This window comes from Phyllopteryx taeniolatus, chromosome 4, assembly GCF_024500385.1.
Source record: "Phyllopteryx taeniolatus isolate TA_2022b chromosome 4, UOR_Ptae_1.2, whole genome shotgun sequence".
Lineage (NCBI taxonomy): Eukaryota > Metazoa > Chordata > Actinopteri > Syngnathiformes > Syngnathidae > Phyllopteryx > Phyllopteryx taeniolatus.
In genome coordinates, this window is record NC_084505.1 from 19,290,291 (window position 1) to 19,308,929 (window position 18,639).

The following is an 18,639-nucleotide window of genomic DNA, read 5'->3' on the forward strand; positions in this document are numbered from 1 at the left end:
AAGAGTTGCCCATTAATTGGATGTAATTTAATTAATATGAATTATTCAACTTTTGCCTCATTTTGGCCTTCAAACACAAACTTATTCCAGAGATCATATTTGAACTACAAACTATATACAGTGGCGTGCCTAGCTTAAATGGCGCCTATTACGTGACCCGGCTCCATGTAAGGGGGGTGGGGGGTGGGGGGGGGGGGGGGTTACATAGCAATGAAAAACACCTTGCACAGTTCTATTTACAATTATGAACTCATTAGAGAACAGCAACAGACAAGAATAATTGGAATTATGGTAACTAAACAACACAAGTTTTGCATTGCACAAACGAATAAAAAAATTGCACTGAAATTCAATGTCGCTTTTCTGCTGGTTATCCTAAAGGCTGTGTGCTGCCCTCACACGGTGGCGTTAATCCCCGAGCTATATTTTAAAGGTCATGCATTCTCATTACTAGTATAAAATGCTTATAAGGTAGGTATTTTTGTGGTTTAGGGGGTGCGGTCCCAGCACCCTCCCCACCAACCCAGCAAAGCCACCCTGTTCTGCGCACACAACACAAATGCCATAACCTGCCACTGCACATACAGTGCAAATATACTGTGTTAGTTTTGGCCATTGCGTGTTGGGGGAGTGGTGAAGTTTGATGACTCGTTCATATTGTATGGCGAGTTACCGTGAGACACGATATTGTCATAATACGTACAGGGAGCGCAACAACTTGGCTATGTTCAGACTTCAAAACGAAGGTTCAAGCTCATCTTAAATGGAACTCAGCACACAACTGCCACCAATTCAAGTGCCTCTGATTAACCCCTAATAAAGTTCAGGTGTTCTGGTAGGCTTTTCCTGACATTTATTTTGCATTCCAGCAGAAGCCTGAAAGGTTTTTTTTTGTTTTTGTGCTAACACTGACTGCTATTTGGAACTGCTCATAATGACGAAGGCCCCAGCTCCAGCTGAAGAAAAACAGCCCCAAAGCATGATCACAATGCTTCACTGTCTTTGCACCAAACATACCTTTTGGAATTATGCCCAAAAAGTTCAACCCTGGTTTCATCTGATTCTTCCACATGCATTTTGGAATTTCAACTGTTTGTTTGTTTGTTTGTTTGTTTGTTGCGGCACGGTGGACGACTGGATCAATTCCCCGGCCACGCCTGTGTGTTTGCGCTCTGCAAACCATGGCTTGTGCTGTAAGATGCGACGGGAAAAAGCCTACTAGAACATCAGAACTTTATTTAGGGTTACTCAGACGCACTTTTAATGGTGGCAGGAGTGCACTGACTCCCATTTAACATGAGTTTGAACGTTATGAACACAGCCGCATCCCTCGTTAGAAGAACATGTACACACTTGTGCAACTGCATTATTATTACATCACCTCTCGAAAAAAGTGCAGTTGCACAGGTTATAGCTCACATTAATAGTTGAATTTTTTATTTTTTTTTAAATGGCTTATCGTCGTCTCATTTTTTATGTCAAAACCTGGCATTTGAAAAGGGGTATGTAGACTTTTTATATACACTGTACTGTTTATCCCTAATGGTGTCCCACAGACTTTTTTTCCAATAGTCCATGTGAGTTTTGTGTGATCTTAGACAAAGAATCCAAACACAAAATGTTGCTCAAAAAAAATCAAAGAAATACAAAACAGATCCATTGTGTCCACATGCTGTTTGAAGCAAACATTTTGGGAAATAAGACGCACATTGTGGCACTCGAAACCCCTAACGCCACAATCCCCACAAACCACACACACACACACACACACACACACATACACACTTAGTGGCCAAATGTGTAAGAAAGCGTCCTTTGTTTCGTTTTACTTCTCAGAAGACGCTCTAAGCTCTCATGTTAGTTGAATTCAGGACTTTTGACTGTTTGTACGAGCAGACAGGAAAAAGAAGGAAGGAATTCAGGGGGACGGGGGAGGAGGAGAAAATCCCAAAGTGAAGCTCGGAAAACAGTGACCTTGCGCCCGGAATCCTGCAAGACGCTGACGGACGCACTGGTGAGGGCATAAAAGGGGAGAAATACAAAAACACACAAAGGAAACACATGCAAACTGCCACAACCTTGACTAAAAAAAGATTCATTGTTTTAAATCACGGATTAACATAAAATGCAACAACTAAAAAATACTTGGTTTTAAGATTAAACCCAAATGTTTAACGGGAAGGTTGATGGCCTCAAACATACATTTTTAAATTGTCAAACAGGAGAAAAAAAAAGAAAAAAGCGACACATGGTGACGCTTGAGTCTTACTAATTTTTCAATATGACGACTTCAGGTAAAATATATATGTATATATATATATACAGTTTTTTACTGTATATTATTATTGGCTTATTTCTGTATGTCTTTTTAAGTTTGGGGATTGTTATTGTATACATTTCTTGTTTAATGTATATTTTCTGATTTGTATTATTTATTAGGCTTTTTTAGTTATATTTATTGTATAGCATTGGTTTTGTGCATTTTTTATTTGAATCTTTTTATTGAAATATTATTTTCATGTATTCATTTTTATGTATTTTATTTTATTTAGTTTTGTATATATTTGGGGTATTTTATGTTTTCATTTTATATTTTGTATTTGATTTGGGTTTTTGTGTATTATTTATTTTTATTGTACATTTTTGTAAGCATTTTATTGTATGTTACATTTTATTTACTTATTTTCATGTTTTTCTAAACATATTTCTATTGCATATTGTTTTTGCTTTTCAATCTGTCCTTTTTTTTATTTATTTAAATCGTCTATTCTATTCAACCCCGCCCTAAAAGGCGCTCGAGGCTCCCATTGGTTGGTTAATAATTCGGCACCGCCCATGAGTGTAGCTTCATCGCACGCTGAAAATACAAGCGCAATGATATTCAGTCAGAGTGACCCAAAGAAGGCAAACCGTTGCGTCCGTCGTGTCCGACCCAGATGAGAGAAGTGGTGAACTCCTTCACGCACTCACCATGTGGAGGTCCGCGGGGGACCGGCACCGGCACCGCCGCGTCGCCGTCCTCTGCCTGCTCGTCGCCGGCATGCTCGTCGTCACTCACGCGGAGGAGGAGGCGTTGGAAGCTCCGGGAAGTCGTGCGGTTTTCACTGACTACTTCAGGCAACTCAGCCGGGAAAGTAGAGCCCTAAACCGGCCGGCACGGAGCAGCGCTCCGCCTGAGCCTGTGGAGCTTCTGACCGCGGACGACGTGTTCATCGCGGTGAAGACCACCAGCAAATACCACCAGAACAGATTGGAGCTCCTTTTGGACACATGGATCTCCAACAATATGCAACATGTGAGTCTCTTATTCACACAATATATATATATATATATTTTTTATATTTTATATTACTTTTTCAATGAGATTTTGACATACAAGATTTCCTTAGGTCGGTAGGTAGGTAGGTAGGTTAGGTTGGTAACTTAAAAGTAAAACTGTATCTTTAAAGATTGTATCAAATGTTCTTTTTTGCATAATTATGTAGCTAAATGACTGCACAAAGTAAATGAATTAAAATTGTGACATGTTGGGGATATACCAGGCGTGCAGTTTCCCAATATGTGGTGTGCGGGTGGTTTGACAAACGTGGTCCGCAAATAACTTCATTTAATTTTTTTCAATGAATTATACTCATTATATTCCATCAATGAAAAATTCAGATGAGCTACTGCCCCTAAAGTTGTGGGAACCTTTCTCTCTTTTGTAACTAAAAAGTTCCGCACAGTAGACCCTGTCCCAAAGGTTTCAGGATCAAAGTACAATACCCTAGAAGGGTCTTCATTTGGGTCCAATAAATTAGCTCAAACCTAAATTTAGACAATCGTTCCCGCCATACAAAAAGTTCCTAGTATTTGGGAAAACCGCGGTTCCTGTCATATTTCGGGGAACTTCTAGTTCTTAGGTCCTCAAGTTATTATGATCTCCCAGTAGAGTTGTTGGTTTTTTTTCCCCAGGCCCAGTAATTCCCACAGAACTAAATTTACTAACTAAATTCCCATTGTCTATCTATCTATCTATCTATCTATCTATCTATCTATCTATCTATCTATCTATCTATCTATCTATCTATCTATCTATCTATCCATCCTTCCATCCTTCCATCCATCCATCCATCCATCCACAAAACATTCTTAGTTCCTAGCTAAAGTTCCTGTGATTGGCTCCATTTCCAGGAGTTTTTAGTTCTTGGATCTTCCAATCTGGTATGTTTAGGACTGTGCAGAACCCAGGCCCAAAGCTTCCTGGACCCCTGGAAAGTACTACCCTGCTACCTCCAAGGATTGTCTTCTTTCGACAATAGTTTCTGCAGTCCAAAGTTCCAATTGTTCCAATTGTTCTTAGTACTGGGGTATAGTTCAAGTCACATTAACAGGAGCGTTTAGTTCTTGATCCTTAATATTTCTTGTATGCTTATAGTTCCTGGATCTAAATGATTCCATCAGGTACTGTATGCTCAGCACTACAGAGCTCGTGCAAAGGTTACTTTTAATGTAAAGACATTTGAGTGTACAGTAATTTTCTGGCTGTTTAAGGTCAAAACTAACTCTGTTAAGTGATTGTTATTCATGAGCCCGGTCAGATCACGCCGCAGGATTTCCCGAGTTGTAAAGTCGGTCGCATGCGACGCCAGCACACTTTGAAGCAACAGGCATCGCTCTGCATTGTAAAACAGCGGGGTGGTCTTTGGCCTTTTGTGATGCGTGCAGAAGAGGTGACGACTGGCCATTCAATGCTAAGACATTCCAACCAATTGACAACTCAACCCTAATGTTTGGCTATGAGTATTGGTTAACAACAAAAAAACTACTGTCTCCTCACCTTTGATGTGCTGCAGAAAAAGTTAAATATTTAGTTACAAATAAGCGGAAAGTGTTTACTAGTCATGCCATTAATGTTACACATTAATAGTTTCACCCCAAAAAATGATTGGCAAAAATGTATTGACTGTCTATGACCGTAAAGTACATTGCACTTTCTTATTTCCGTAAAGTTTCTAAAGGACTTCTGCATGGAGTTGTGATTGCTTCCCATTAACTCACTCTTTCACTGCGCGTGTGTGTGTGCGTGAGTGTGTGTGTGTGTGTGCAATCAGCTGATTATATACAAGAGTGTTTGAGAACTTCTCACGATCAAGCTTTACCTTTTTCCCACGTACACCTACATGCTTGAAGAAGGCTGACTCGTCGAAATAATGCGGCAACACATTTACACACCCTGGGAACCTCAGCTGATTTCTCATGGGAAATGCCAACTGTGGCTAATCACACACACACACACACACTCGCGCGCACATACACCCACTCACCATGACGATGCCTTAATAAGTACATTTACCATAATCCTAACATACAATGCAAAACGCCATAAACGGGCTAATGAATAGTATTGGCGTCGTTGTGTTATAAAAATGTCTGCATAAAAAAAAAAAAGTATCTAGTTTGCTGTCAGTATCACATATTAGTTAAAAAAGACGACCGGTTAGAGCGTCTGCCTCACAGTTCTGAAGACCGGGGTTCAAGCCCCGGCCCCGGCTGTGTGGAGTTTGCATGTTCTCCCCGTGCCTGCGTGAGTTTTCTCCGAGCACTCCGGTTTCCTCCCGCATCCCAAGAACATGCATGGTAGGTTAATTGACAACTCTAAATTGCCCGTAGGTGTGAATGTAAGTGTGAATGGTTGTTTGTTTGTATGTGCCCTGCGATTGGCTGGCAACCAATTCAGGGTGTACCCCGCCTCCTGCCCGATGATAGCTGGGATAGGCTCCAGCACGCCCGAGACCCGAGTGAGGACACGCGGCTCAGAAAATGGATGGATGGATGTATGCCTGGGATTACACAGTGCAGGTGTTCCTTAAAGGCAGACTTTATCCATTAAGTGATTTATTAGTGTCTTGTGATAGTTTAAGTCTGTAATCCTATGTTTTTACATGTGTCATTTGACTGCTATTAGTCAAGAACATCACATTACTTCAGGAATGCACTTTAAAAAAAACACACACAAAAGACAAGCTTTTACCCGAGAGTGGAGGCTTGGTCTACTTTCTGTGGAAATTCAGAGGACTGCATCCATGCTGGCCTCGTAACCCCCATCAATCGCCAGATAAACACCACAACACACACAAAAACAAACATTCACAATAACACACACACACACACTCTTCAGAGAGCAGCTGCTGTGCTGTAGATAGACTTGGAGCCAAATCACACTGTTTTTTTTTTTATGATTATTTATCTGTGCAGACGTACGTGTTCACCGACGTCGAGGATGCGGCGCTGAGGAAACGGATTGGTGAGTAACACACGTGCACGCACTCGCACACACTCGCGCGCACACACACACACGCGCACACAAATAGTAGCGCTATGGGCATCAGAAAGCAGACTGCAGCTGACTTTGTGTATCCATGGCGAGCAGCAGACAGGAAGTGAATGTTGTATACGGCAGTCAGTAGTTGTGTGATGAAACAACACGGCCTGTGACACAAAAAGGCTTTTTTTTTTGGTATATAGTCTGGGTAAGCAAATGGAGCACACCTTTGCTTACATAACTGTTCAGGAATGATATTAATATTATCTTGTATTTTCTGTTCACATTATACCTAATTCATGGCCACAATTTAGCATTTTGTGCACACATTATATCTGCCGTGTATATTAGGGCCAGAGCTAAAAAGAAATTGCCCCCATGTCATGTCTGGGGATTCGTAGCATACCTCTGCCGAGGCGCTGATCGTCAACTCACACATTTCTCTTTAGAACCTAACTAAAATTATTGGCTGAAAACCACACCTATTCATGCCTTGATGCTGGAGAAAGCAAGGTGGTATACTAACATTGGAAGTTAACGTTTAGCTCTAACATTAGATATAACGTTGGTAACTAACTGTAGAAGCGAACATCGGAACCTAACATTTAAGTCGTCAGTTGCTACTCGCTGTTTCTCAATTATTCAAATAAAAATTAAATGGAGCTATCATTGGACGCTAACATCAGAGTTTTACTGAAGCTAACATTAGACGTAATGTTGGAAACTAACTTCAGAAACAAATATTGAAAGCTAACTTCGGAAGCTAATGTTGCAGATGTCAACTGCTGCTTACAGTTTCTCAATTGCTCAATAAAATCAAACGGAATTAAGATATCACTGGATGCTAACATTAGAGTTCTACTGAAGCTAAGATTAGACGTAACATTGGAAACTAACTTCAGAAACAAACATTGAAAGGTAACATTGAAAGCTAACTTCGGAAGCTAATGTTGCAGATATCAGCTGCAGCTTATTAACATTAGAGCAGTGATTTTCAACCTTTATTGGGCCAAGGCACATATTTTATATTTGAAAAATCTCACGGCACACAAACAAACTAAAAGGCTACCAAAAAAAAAAGGATTCACCTTTCAATTTTGTACTTTTTGCCATCTAATAGAAGAGCATTTATTTTTTCTGTCTGTCACTCTACATCGCTGGCATGGGTCGATGAACAAAGGTCCATTATTTTTCGTAAATAATTTTCTGACCAAAGCAAATATCCATGTTAACTGGGAAGGCTGGCAGTGAATGAGTTAAGTGAATTTTAATCATTTCCCGCCGCACGCCTGAAGAATTCTCACGGCACACTAATGTGCACTGCATTAGAGGTAACGCTGGAAGCTAACACCAGAATATAACTTTTGAAGCTAACATTGGTCTTCCTTTGTGGTAGCGTTAGAGGTAATGTGGATAGCTAACTTAAGAAGCTAATGTTACAGTTAACGATGGAAGCTAACTCCGAAATATAACATTGGAAGCTAACATTGGAGGTAACACTGTAAACTCATGTTGGAAGCTAATGCTTAAGCTAACGTCAGAGCTAATTTCAGAGGCAAACATTTGTCTTCCTTAACTCAAATGTTTATGGTAACGTTGAAGCTAAATTGGGAAACTAATATTAGTGTTCCATAGCCCGAACATTAGAGGTAACTCTGGACGCTAACATTTAAGGTCACTTTGAAAGCTAATGTTGAAGCTAACATTGGAAGCTAAAGTTGTAAGATAACTTCCAAATCTAACACACATACATACATTCTTTCTCAAAGCTCACATTAGAGGCAAGGATGTTTAACAATAACTCATGGAGGTAATTAAAATGTTGAGTATGTTAGTTGTGCCATGTTAGCAGAGGAGTAGCTAGCATTGGTCACCAGGCTGTGATCCAGCCAGCTTGACAGAGAACAGCAGTGTGATGGAAGATTCCAATGTATATTTCAAACTGCATTTAAGCGTACTTAGTCAAACGAACAAGCATTAAGGTATTGCTGTGTTGTTGTTGTTATTATTTTTGTGGTCATAAGGTGTTCACCTGATCAACACCAATTGCTCGGCAGCTCACAGCCGACAAGCGCTCTCCTGCAAAATGGCTGCCGAGTACGACGCCTTCTTAAACTCCGACAGGAAGTAAGTCACAGAAAGTGTCGTGAGGATGCTAACTGCTAACATGTGCCCTAGATTTGATGTTAACGGCTAATGTGTCATAAATATGATAACTCTTAGTGTTGCATGGAAATATTTAAATAGGCTAAGTGCTAACTTGTCGAATAAATTTTAACATTGTATAACTATGCTAACTTCTAACAATTCTAACAGTACTTTATATAATTGTTCATGTATCGTAACTATGCTAACTGCTACCATGTCATAAATAAGCTAGTTCCTAATATGTTGCAAGTATATAACTGCTACCATGTCATAAATAAGCTACTTCCTAATATGTTGCAAGTATATAACTGCTAACATGTTATAAATATGCTAACAATGTCCTAGGCAGGCTAACAATGTCATAGGCAGGCTAAGTACAACTGCTATCGTTTTGTAAAAATGCTAACAACTTCATAAATACATAAATGTTAAGGTATTGTAACTAGGCTGACTGCTAATATGACATATATACGCTTATTGTTAGTGACGAAAGTATGATAACTGCTAAAGTTAAAAAGTGCTAGCTGTTATAAAAATATTAAAAGTGCTAACAATGTCACAAGTAAGTCTTTTAATGGACTGTAGCTAGCAAACAAAATACGCTACTTCCTAATTTGCCATTAATAGTATAAGATATGCTAATGTGTCAAAAATATGCCAGTGCTGACAATGTCATAAAAGTGATTAACTTGTCATAAATAGGCTAACCGCTAATGTGTTGCCAATGTGTGCTAACGTTTGTGGTTGTAGGTGGTTCTGTCACGTAGACGACGACAACTACCTGAACATGGACGCTCTCTTGGGACTGTTGTCTCAGTACAGCCACGCGCAGGACATCTACATTGGACGGCCCAGTCTGGAACGCCCCTTAGAGGCCACCGAGACGCTCCCCAACGCTAAAATGGTAAAATTTCTGTAAACGTTAGCACTGACATGTTGGCACTCAGCATATTCACAGTACATTAATAACTAGCACATTTACAACACATCAGCAACTAGTTGTATTTACAACAAATCAGCAGGTCGCAAATTTACAACAAATTAGCCGTTAGCATGACGTTACGTTAACTACTACTACTGTATTTTCTTATGTTATCACTTTTTCCTGACATGTTTTGTTATTTCAGAAATAATCGCTTTTGTGACACTTTGGTATTTAGCATCTTCTTTTCCTTTGGGCTTATCCTTAGGGATTTCAACAGCGCGTCATCCTTTTCCATGCAAACCTATCTTCTGCAAACTACTCTTAACACAACTTCCCTCATGTCTTTCCTCGCTACATCTTTCAAAATTATCTTTGGTCTACCTCTAGCTCTCTTGCCTGGCAGATCCATCCTTCTACCAATGTACTCACTATCTCTCATCTGGACGCGTTCAAACCATTGAAGTCTGCACTCTCTAACTTTGTCTCCAAAACATCTAATTTTGACTCTGATGAGCTCATTTCTAATCCTATCCAACCGGGTCACTCCTAGAGCGAACCTCAACATCTTTATTTCCGCCACCTGCAGCTCTGCTTCCTGTTGTTTCTTCAGTGCCACTGTCTTCGTACATCATGGCTGGCCTCACCACTGTCTTATAAACTTTGCCCTTCATCTTAGCAGAGAGTTTTCTGTCACACAATACCCCTGACACTTTCCTCCACCCTTTCCGACCTGCTTGGACTAATTTCTTCACCTCGTTACAACACTCACCATTACTCTGGACTGTTAACCCAAAGTGGTTAAAGTCCTCCACCCTCGCTATGTGTTCTCTTTGTAGCTTCACTCTTCCCCCTCCTCCCCTCTCATTCATGCACATATTTTCTTCCTTCAGGTAATCTTCATTCCTCTTCTTTCCAGCGCATGCCTTCACCTTTCTAAACGTTCCTCCATCTGCTCCTTGCTTTCACTGCAGATCACAGTGTCATGTGTGAACATCACGGTCCATGGTTACAATAAATCAACAGTTACACAGTATATTTAGCACATTAGCACTTAGCATACTGACTGCACATTAAGAGGTAGCATATTTACGACACAGTAGCAGTTAACCAGTTAGCATGAGGTTACCTAAACTGTGTATTGTTTGACATTGTCAACACTTTTTCTCACACGTTATCCTATGTTATAAATAGGGGTAAATGTGAACCATTAGCAGTTAGTTCTACAAGAGCGGTTATTGAGGATGATTTTATAAGTTAGCCTGTTTGCGACGTTAACAGTGTATTTTTGACCTTGTTGGCACTTTTACTGACGAATTAGCTGTTAGCCTCTTTATAACACATTGGGAATTAGCGTATTGTTACAATGCATGAATTGTTATGAATTTAGAACTGTGTTAGCACTTAGCGTAGCTATGACACATTTGGCACTCAGCATATACCATATTTTTTACATTGTTAGCCCTTTAGACAACATGTTAGCAGTCATACATTGTACGACACATTGGGAATGAGCGCATTTGCAATATGTTAGCAGTTAGCGTAGCATTTTAGAAGAAGCTAATAATAGTGCGGCGGCACGGTGGCCGACTGGTTAGAGCGTCAGCCTCACAGTTCTGAGGTGCGGGGTTCAATCCCCGCCCCCGCCTGTGTGGAGTTTGCATGTTCTCCCCGTGCCTGCGTGGGTTTTCTCCGGGCACTCCGGTTTCCTCCCACATCCCAAAAACATGCATTAATTGGAGACTCTAAATTGCCCGTAGGCATGACTGTGAGTGCGAATGGTTGTTTGTTTCTATGTGCCCTGCGATTGGCTGGCAACCAGTTCAGGGTGTACCCCGCCTCCTGCCCGATGACAGCTGGGATAGGCTCCAGCACGCCCGCGATCCTAGTGAGGAGAAGCGGCTCAGAAAATGGATGGATGGATGGATAATAATAGTGCGTGTGTCTTTGTGTGTTCGTGTGTTCAGAGGAAGGTAGTTTTCTGGTTCGCCACAGGGGGCGCCGGCTTCTGTCTTAGCCGCGGCCTCGCCATCAAGATGAAACCGTGGGCCAGGTACGACATTTTGCCACAAGCATGTTTTGTTTGTTTGTTATGATTCTCATTGTATCTATGTTTTTGTACATTTTAGTGAGGGGGCGTTCTTGTCGACGGCCGAGCGTATCCGTCTGCCGGACGACTGCACTGTGGGCTACATCGCAGGGGCGCTGTTGGGAGTAGGCCTCACCCGCTCACCACTTTTCCACTCACACCTGGAGAGCCTGGCACTGTTGACGCGGGTGCAGGAACAGGTATGGTATATCCAGACAGACACACGCACGCACGCACACACACGTAAGTCCAAATCACCCACCCCTGGTAATGATGTCATTGATGTTTTGATCAGGTGACTCTCAGCTACAGCATAGACGAGAGAAACACCATCAATCTCAAAGGATCTTTTCCAATACAACAAGATCCAACCAGGTAACAGATTATATACGATATACCGTATCAGTGATTCTCAAAGCGCAGTACAAGTACAACTGGTGGTACGTGGGTACCCTCTAGTGGTATGCAAAAGAATCACTGCCCAAGTACAATTCAGTTGTATTTAACTTTTGAGTTCATTACATTTGAGTGAAATCTTTAAAAACTGTTTGTTTTTTAATAGTTAGGTAAAAATGTGTACTTTTTTCTGCAATAGCTTTTAATTAAATGATTGTTTAATTACAGTTGTTTTATATTTTCCGATATTCAAGCACAGTGTTAATGTTCAAACTGAATAATGTTACAGTGGCTTGCAATAATTTTAAATATACTTTTTAGGAGTAAAAGCAAATTTTCAAGCAAGACTTAGGCCTACTACGCTGCTCTTTTGATGTTGGTCATTATAGTGGTAAATGGAGAGCCAGGTGTAAAAACTTTTGACAACCACTGTGTATATTACAAACCCCAAATCCAATCCAATGAAGGTGGGAATGTTGTCTAAAACGTAAATAAAAACAGAATACAATCATTTGCAAATCCTTTTCAACCTATATTCAATTGAATACACTACAAAGACAATATATTTAATGTTCAAACTGATAAACATTATTTGATTGTTTTTTCAAATATTCTCTCAATTTGAATTTGATGCTGAGAACATTTTCCCAAAAAGCTGGGACAGGGGCAACAAAAGACTGGGAAAGTTGTTTGTCTGGTCGTTGTTTTTTAGAAAGTGTGTCAGCTAGTGAGTTAGCTGTTTAGCGTGTTGATTAGCTAGCAATTTATTTGGTTAACTAGTTGATTAGGGAGTTAATTAGTTAGTTAGCTAGTTAGGTAGTTGCTTGTTTGGTTGTTGTTTGTATATTAGAAATTTAGTTAACTTCTGAGTTAGTTCGCTGGCTGTTTTTTTAATACATCCATTGGTGAGCTGGTTGGATAGTGAGATACTTGTTTATCTGGTTAATATTTGTTTGTGAGAAAGTTAGCTAGTGAGTGAGTTAGTTGCAAATGTCCCTTACAATTGTCAGCTGGTGAGCCACCTGTTTCTTTGTGCTGCCCGAATCACTTAAATTTGGTACATGAGCTGCTCTATTTTTCTCTTGATGCAGTGCGATTTGTTCCTGCCTTTGTTCATTGCTGTTGTCTTATTGTGAAATGACGCCTTCCAGGCATTGTGACACTCACTTCCTCCTTTTTCTTTTCTGTTTGTGTGCGTGTGTGTGTGTGTGTGTGTGTGTGTGTGTGCGTGTGTTAATTTTAGGTTCAAGTGTGTGCATTGTGTGTTGTATCCACACACACCATGGTGCCAGCGCTGAATGCATCCAGCCAATAAAAAAGAAAAATTCTCCTGTTTTTGCCAATTAAGCATCTGGGAAAAGACAAGAAAGACATTTGTCCAGGCCTGAACTAACTAACTCTCTATGAGAAGTTCAATCGTTGGGCGTGGTAAAAGATTTTTATGAAGAAATCTGGCAATGTTTGAAATAACAAGCCATACCATCAATTTAGCACTCTTAATACTAAAATGTGTTAACCTGAAAAAGACATTTTGGGTTTGGGAGGGCGAGGGTTCATCCAAAGCACCAAGAAAAGTCATTTTTTCTTGTTGTCTGGACTTATTTGATTTTATTTTTTCAAAAGAAGTGATTTTTCAGGTTAAAGTTCAAACACTTTTCTTTTAATACAAACCACTAAGAAAAGTCATTTCTTTTTTGGATTAGTCCAAAAAGTTGGGTTTTATTAACATTTTATCTGCACTACCAAAAAATGTTTTGTTTTTTTTTAAAGAAAGAAATACACATTTAGTATTTTTTTAATCCAAAGCACCAACAAAAAAAAATTTTTATAGCTTTGGATAGAAGATAAACATTTTTGCATTTTTCTTTTTATTCAAGAAAATCATTTTTTGTTTTTTAAGAAAAAATCCAAACCCTGCCCCCAAAACGTTTTTGTTTTTTGTTGTTTTTATTTAAACCACCAAGAAAAATATTTTTTTTTCTTTCGTTAAAATGTTGCAATTTGTTGTTCTTTTTCTATTTATCTGAACCACCAAGAAAAGTATTTTTTGTACTTTTGCGAATAGAAAGTAAGCATTTAGTTGTTTTCTTTTCCTTAACAATACCAAAAAGGTCATTTTTGTATTTTTTCTGATGAAAAAATATAATTGTAGAATTTTCGTCTTATGTTCTTTTCATCCAAAGTACCATAAAAGTCATTTCTATTTTTCAGAAAATGTTAAAAGAAATGGGTTTTGTTCATTTTATCCAAACCGCCCAGAAAAATAATTTTGTTTTGTTTTTATAAGAGCAAAACAAATCTAGCAAGCATCTGACATAGCCTCAGAAACGAGCTTGGAGTTCCATTCCAGCTGTTCTGAGACAAAAAAAGCTTTCTTTCATTGCGTCCATTCAGATCATTTAGAACAGCTGTCTTCTTTTTTTTCCGCTTCAGCTGTCGTCGTCCGTCACGTTGTTCTGATGCTGCATTGTCTTTTGATGTCTGGCACGCCGCCCTGGACACGACTGCTCGCACATGTCGCCTATGCTCATCCTTTAAACACAAGCTTCTATTCAGCACATGATGAAGGCTTCACGTTACGACGTTGAAACTAATCAAATGATTTGTTAACTCAAGCAGTGTCATCCGATAATAAGCTTTTAAGGAAAATAGGGTAAGCATATTTCGGAATGTTACAGTGTTTTAGTATAATGCTAGACTGCTCGCTCAAAGTTTTTGCCTCATCGCTCCCATCTGCCAAACTTTACGTATTGATATTCCGATTATGTTCCTTATGTTGCTAGCTAGCTGGTTAACTCGAGGCAAAAAACAAAAAAACCTTGGTATGTCATATTTAAAATGCTATCACTTTAGAAGACATGCAGGAATTTTTAGGTGGTTTTGATTTTTTATTTTTTTTCATGGCTTTGTATTGAAGCATAAGCTAAGCTAAACAGCTACTCCTGACGATCGCTAGCAAACTGGTTAGCTAACAGCAAAAGAAAACTAATCTCAGAATGTCACATTTGAATCGACATCACTTTAGAAGATTTCGGTGGATTTGGGTATAGTTTTTTACTGTTTAAAGTAGCCCTTTAATGCTGTGAACCTTGGTACTTATTCCATAGTTCTAGACTTAAAAACATTGGCTGCAGAAAGAATTGCCCCCCAAAAAGTTGGTTTTTTCCCCCCCCCGACAATAACCAGTGAAAATAGTGAGGTTAGATAAATTTGTGTCGGCCTGTTTTGTTGAAATTGATCATTTTATTGCCACTTGTATAGAGCAGCCGCCTGAGGTAAGTGATTTTAATTAGAATCCGCCTATATTCAGAAGTTGTTTTGGTGTAGCTGTTTCTTAGGTTAATTGCATTGCTCAACTTTGAAAAACATTTTTGGAAGAAGACAACACAGACGTTTGCTTTTATGAAGTTTTTTGTATGATCGGTGGCGTCCTGTTACCACAGACTTTGATAGGCACTGCTGGCTGGCTGGCGGACACCTGCCAGTACGGCGCCGTGTTCGTACTATTTTATCAGGCTTGGATGCTTGAAAAAAGGTTTTTGGCGATGACGTTACACAGGCATTCCATTTTGTGACATGTTAAAGGCTTTTTGTACGGTCATGGGGCTCGGCTGACCATGACCTTGATGTGCACAGTTTGGGGACTTTTATGTTTGTATGATTTTAATCAATGACCGCATAATAAAGTTGAGATTTTTTTTTGCATATTAAATTAGCGATTAAACATATATTTTGGGGCGCTAGCCATTTTTAATGTGATAATGCAACTGTACATGTATATGATACCGATATAAGGTGTAATGCCAAGTTTAACAAAGCAGTGTTTGGAAACTCAAGCAAGCTGTGTTTGTTTGTTTGTTTGTTTGTTTGTTTTCCCTGAAAAGTTGTCATTTTGGAGGAGGGGGGATTCCGCCCGACGGCGACAATATATAAAATATGACTAAGTACTGCCACTTTATAATACATTCCTTTTTCCACACCTGCTATGCAGTGAATTTGGTCTCCACTTCTGCCACTGACATCAGACCAAAAATGGAGGCATGTCAATTTTGGCGACCAAAAAGGGGCATTCCAAATGGAATTATTTGCCAATTGCTTCAAAATGGATTGATATTATTGGAAATGACTGCCAGTTTCATTTTCTTGAGCAAAATATTATGGACCATTAAGACCCCATACATCCTTTAATTCATACCAGTGTTAAAGTTCAAGCTAAAGCTAAAAAGCTTCTCCTGATCGTGGCTAACTAGCTGGTTAGCTCACGAAGAAAAGAAAGAAAGCCTAAACATTTGAATCAACATTACTTTAGAACACATATAGGAGCTAGTTTTTCATTTTTACTGTTTTTCCCCCCTTTCTTTTGTGTTAAAGCTAAGCTGAGCCGCTACTGCTGATAGCTAGCTGGGTACCTCCCAGCGAAAGAAAGCTCAACTCGTATACGAAGACAAACGTGTCATACTTTGAATCTACATCCCTTTAGAAAGGACAAAGATGAGCTTTTTGTTATGTTTTGAGTTTTTTTCTATCCCTTTGTGTTAAAACTAAACTAAGTGGCTACTGCTGGTAGCTCGCTGGTGAGCTCACAGCAAAAGAAAGTTAACCTCGCATATGCCACAAACCTGTGTCATATTTGAATCAACATGACTGCAGAGGACATTCAGAGGCTTTTAGGTTGATTTTGTTTTGTTTTGCATTTGCTTTGTAGCTAAGCTAAAATAAACGGCTACTGCTGATAGCTAGCTTGTTAGCTTGTACAACAACAAACTTTTGTGTCATATGTTGAATCGACATTTAGAGGACATATGTTTTTTTTCCGTGTTCAGGCTAAGTTAAACAGAGAATGTAATATTCCAGACTCATCAAATGATCATGTTTTATTTGTGTCTTTTGTATTGAACACAAAATGATGCTTTTAAAGAATTCTTTTGAAGCTTCCGAATGACTCACATTGGGTCGCCCTGTATGAATAAAGTTTTGTTGAATTGTGTGCCTTTCATATGAATGTATGTGATACACTGTTAGCTCATTTATTTCCAGTGTCTGGAGTCGATTTTATTGAGAATGATGATGATGAAATAAACATCTTTGCTCAAATGTATGCTTTGGGCTACATCTGGTGGCTGAAAGTGGTATTGCAGCAATCGCTCATAAGTGTTCTAAATGGAACTAAATTTGACTTTGTATTGCTCAAGTCTCGATGATAAAAATACTAAAAATAATAATATACGACATTAAATGCCACTGTTAAAACAATACATTAAATACTAACATTAAAATACTCATTTGTGCAACTTTGCTCCAGTGTCTATTTCAGAATGCATCTTTTTGATGTTCTTTTGTGTGTGTAAGTTGGATAGTCTGTTTTAAGAATACATTACACAACAAATACGACTTCAAATCGATGACTAGAACTGCCATATAAATACTGCATTAAATACCAAATGCAGTAGTATGACTAATACTAAATTCCAGACTAAAACAGATGACCAATCACTAAGTATGAAAACACTCCATTTAATACTATAATTAAAACTACAGTAAACACTAACAATGATTTAAATTTGACTTAGCTTTGTTAGCGATCCGAGAATGCATTGCGTTGTCGTTCATTTTTAATTTTCAGATGTGCCAAGTTAAAGGATACTGTAATATTTTCAGTTGTTTACTGGCCAAAATCGATGCCTGCGTTTATATATCATGTTATTATTTCTTTATTATAACCTCTGCTGATAATCTGATACATTCTTGTAAGTGAATCATTTTAGCTCAATTTATACATAAGAGTGGTGTGACTCAGTAGGGGATCGCCATGACAGTTGCCAGCTTTCTCCTCGACAAGTACGTCAACATTGCCTACATTTGGCTAAAGCTAATGTTTTTCATTCGGTTGTGTTAAGACAGTGTTGTTGTTCTTTGGGATTTTTTTTTGATATACAACAGCTACCGTGGTTGAAAAAAAACAGCGTGTCTCGAGTGCACGATGCGTTTGGATGCAATACACAATTTCAACGCTAGATGGGAGTGATTCCTACCTTTCAGGTATCTACTTTTACTTTTTCTAGTGACTTTTTACTTTTACGTCTTACCTTTGAACACAAATATCTGAACTTTCTAATCCTCACATTTTAAAAAGGAGCTTGTTACTTTTGAAAGCCAAATTAGCGACATGTCGTAAAAGACCGGGGTGTGGTGACAACTGGGAAACAGCAAACCTGTTGCAGCGTTTTGTTTAAAGACCTCAATTCCTATAAAATGAGTATCTTCAAATGGCGTGCATTTATATCCCGCTGTCAGACTGTATATTCAGTATACGGTAGCTCCTATCATCACGTGACCATAATGAGCCAATCAAATTGTTTAGCTCTTGTTGCGCTCAGGGTGTTTTGGGGAATGCATTTATTTGTGTTCCTGCATTGTTCTCTTTTAATAGGATCAAAATAGCTTCATTTGTGGTACAGACAAATGTTAGTTTTTTCATGCAAAGCAAAACTTCGTATTTGCTGGGAATAACCTTTCAAATTCATTTGTAAAATTAATTTTTGGCGTTTTTTCCCCCCCAAATGTTCTGTATTAATAGCAAATATTTTGACGTTGGCAAAAGAGTAAAGCTCAATAATATCATTTGAGAAATGAACTAGTTATGCTTTACTTTCAATATACATACATTGACTCCAGCACACTTATTTATCTTATGGAGATTATAAGATTCTTGTTACCAGTATATTAAGGCGCCTGCAATATTTTGGGTGAACAATAAGTTTATTTTGAGAAAGCTAGTTT

At 38.9% G+C, this 18,639-nt stretch overlaps 1 protein-coding gene across 1 annotated transcript; it reads left to right on the forward strand.

Annotated features, from left to right (window-relative positions):
• Positions 1-2,865: 2,865 nt before the first annotated feature.
• LOC133476636 (beta-1,3-N-acetylglucosaminyltransferase lunatic fringe-like) lies at positions 2,866-16,846 on the forward strand. The gene is made up of 8 exons (XM_061770283.1): positions 2,866-3,295; positions 6,238-6,286; positions 8,329-8,431; positions 9,203-9,356; positions 11,342-11,427; positions 11,504-11,663; positions 11,759-11,838; positions 13,103-16,846. Exons 1-8 carry the CDS (start codon positions 2,972-2,974, stop codon positions 13,155-13,157), a joined length of 1,011 nt encoding a protein of 336 aa, XP_061626267.1. The 5' UTR covers positions 2,866-2,971; the 3' UTR covers positions 13,158-16,846.
• The last annotated feature ends 1,793 nt before the right edge of the window (positions 16,847-18,639 follow it).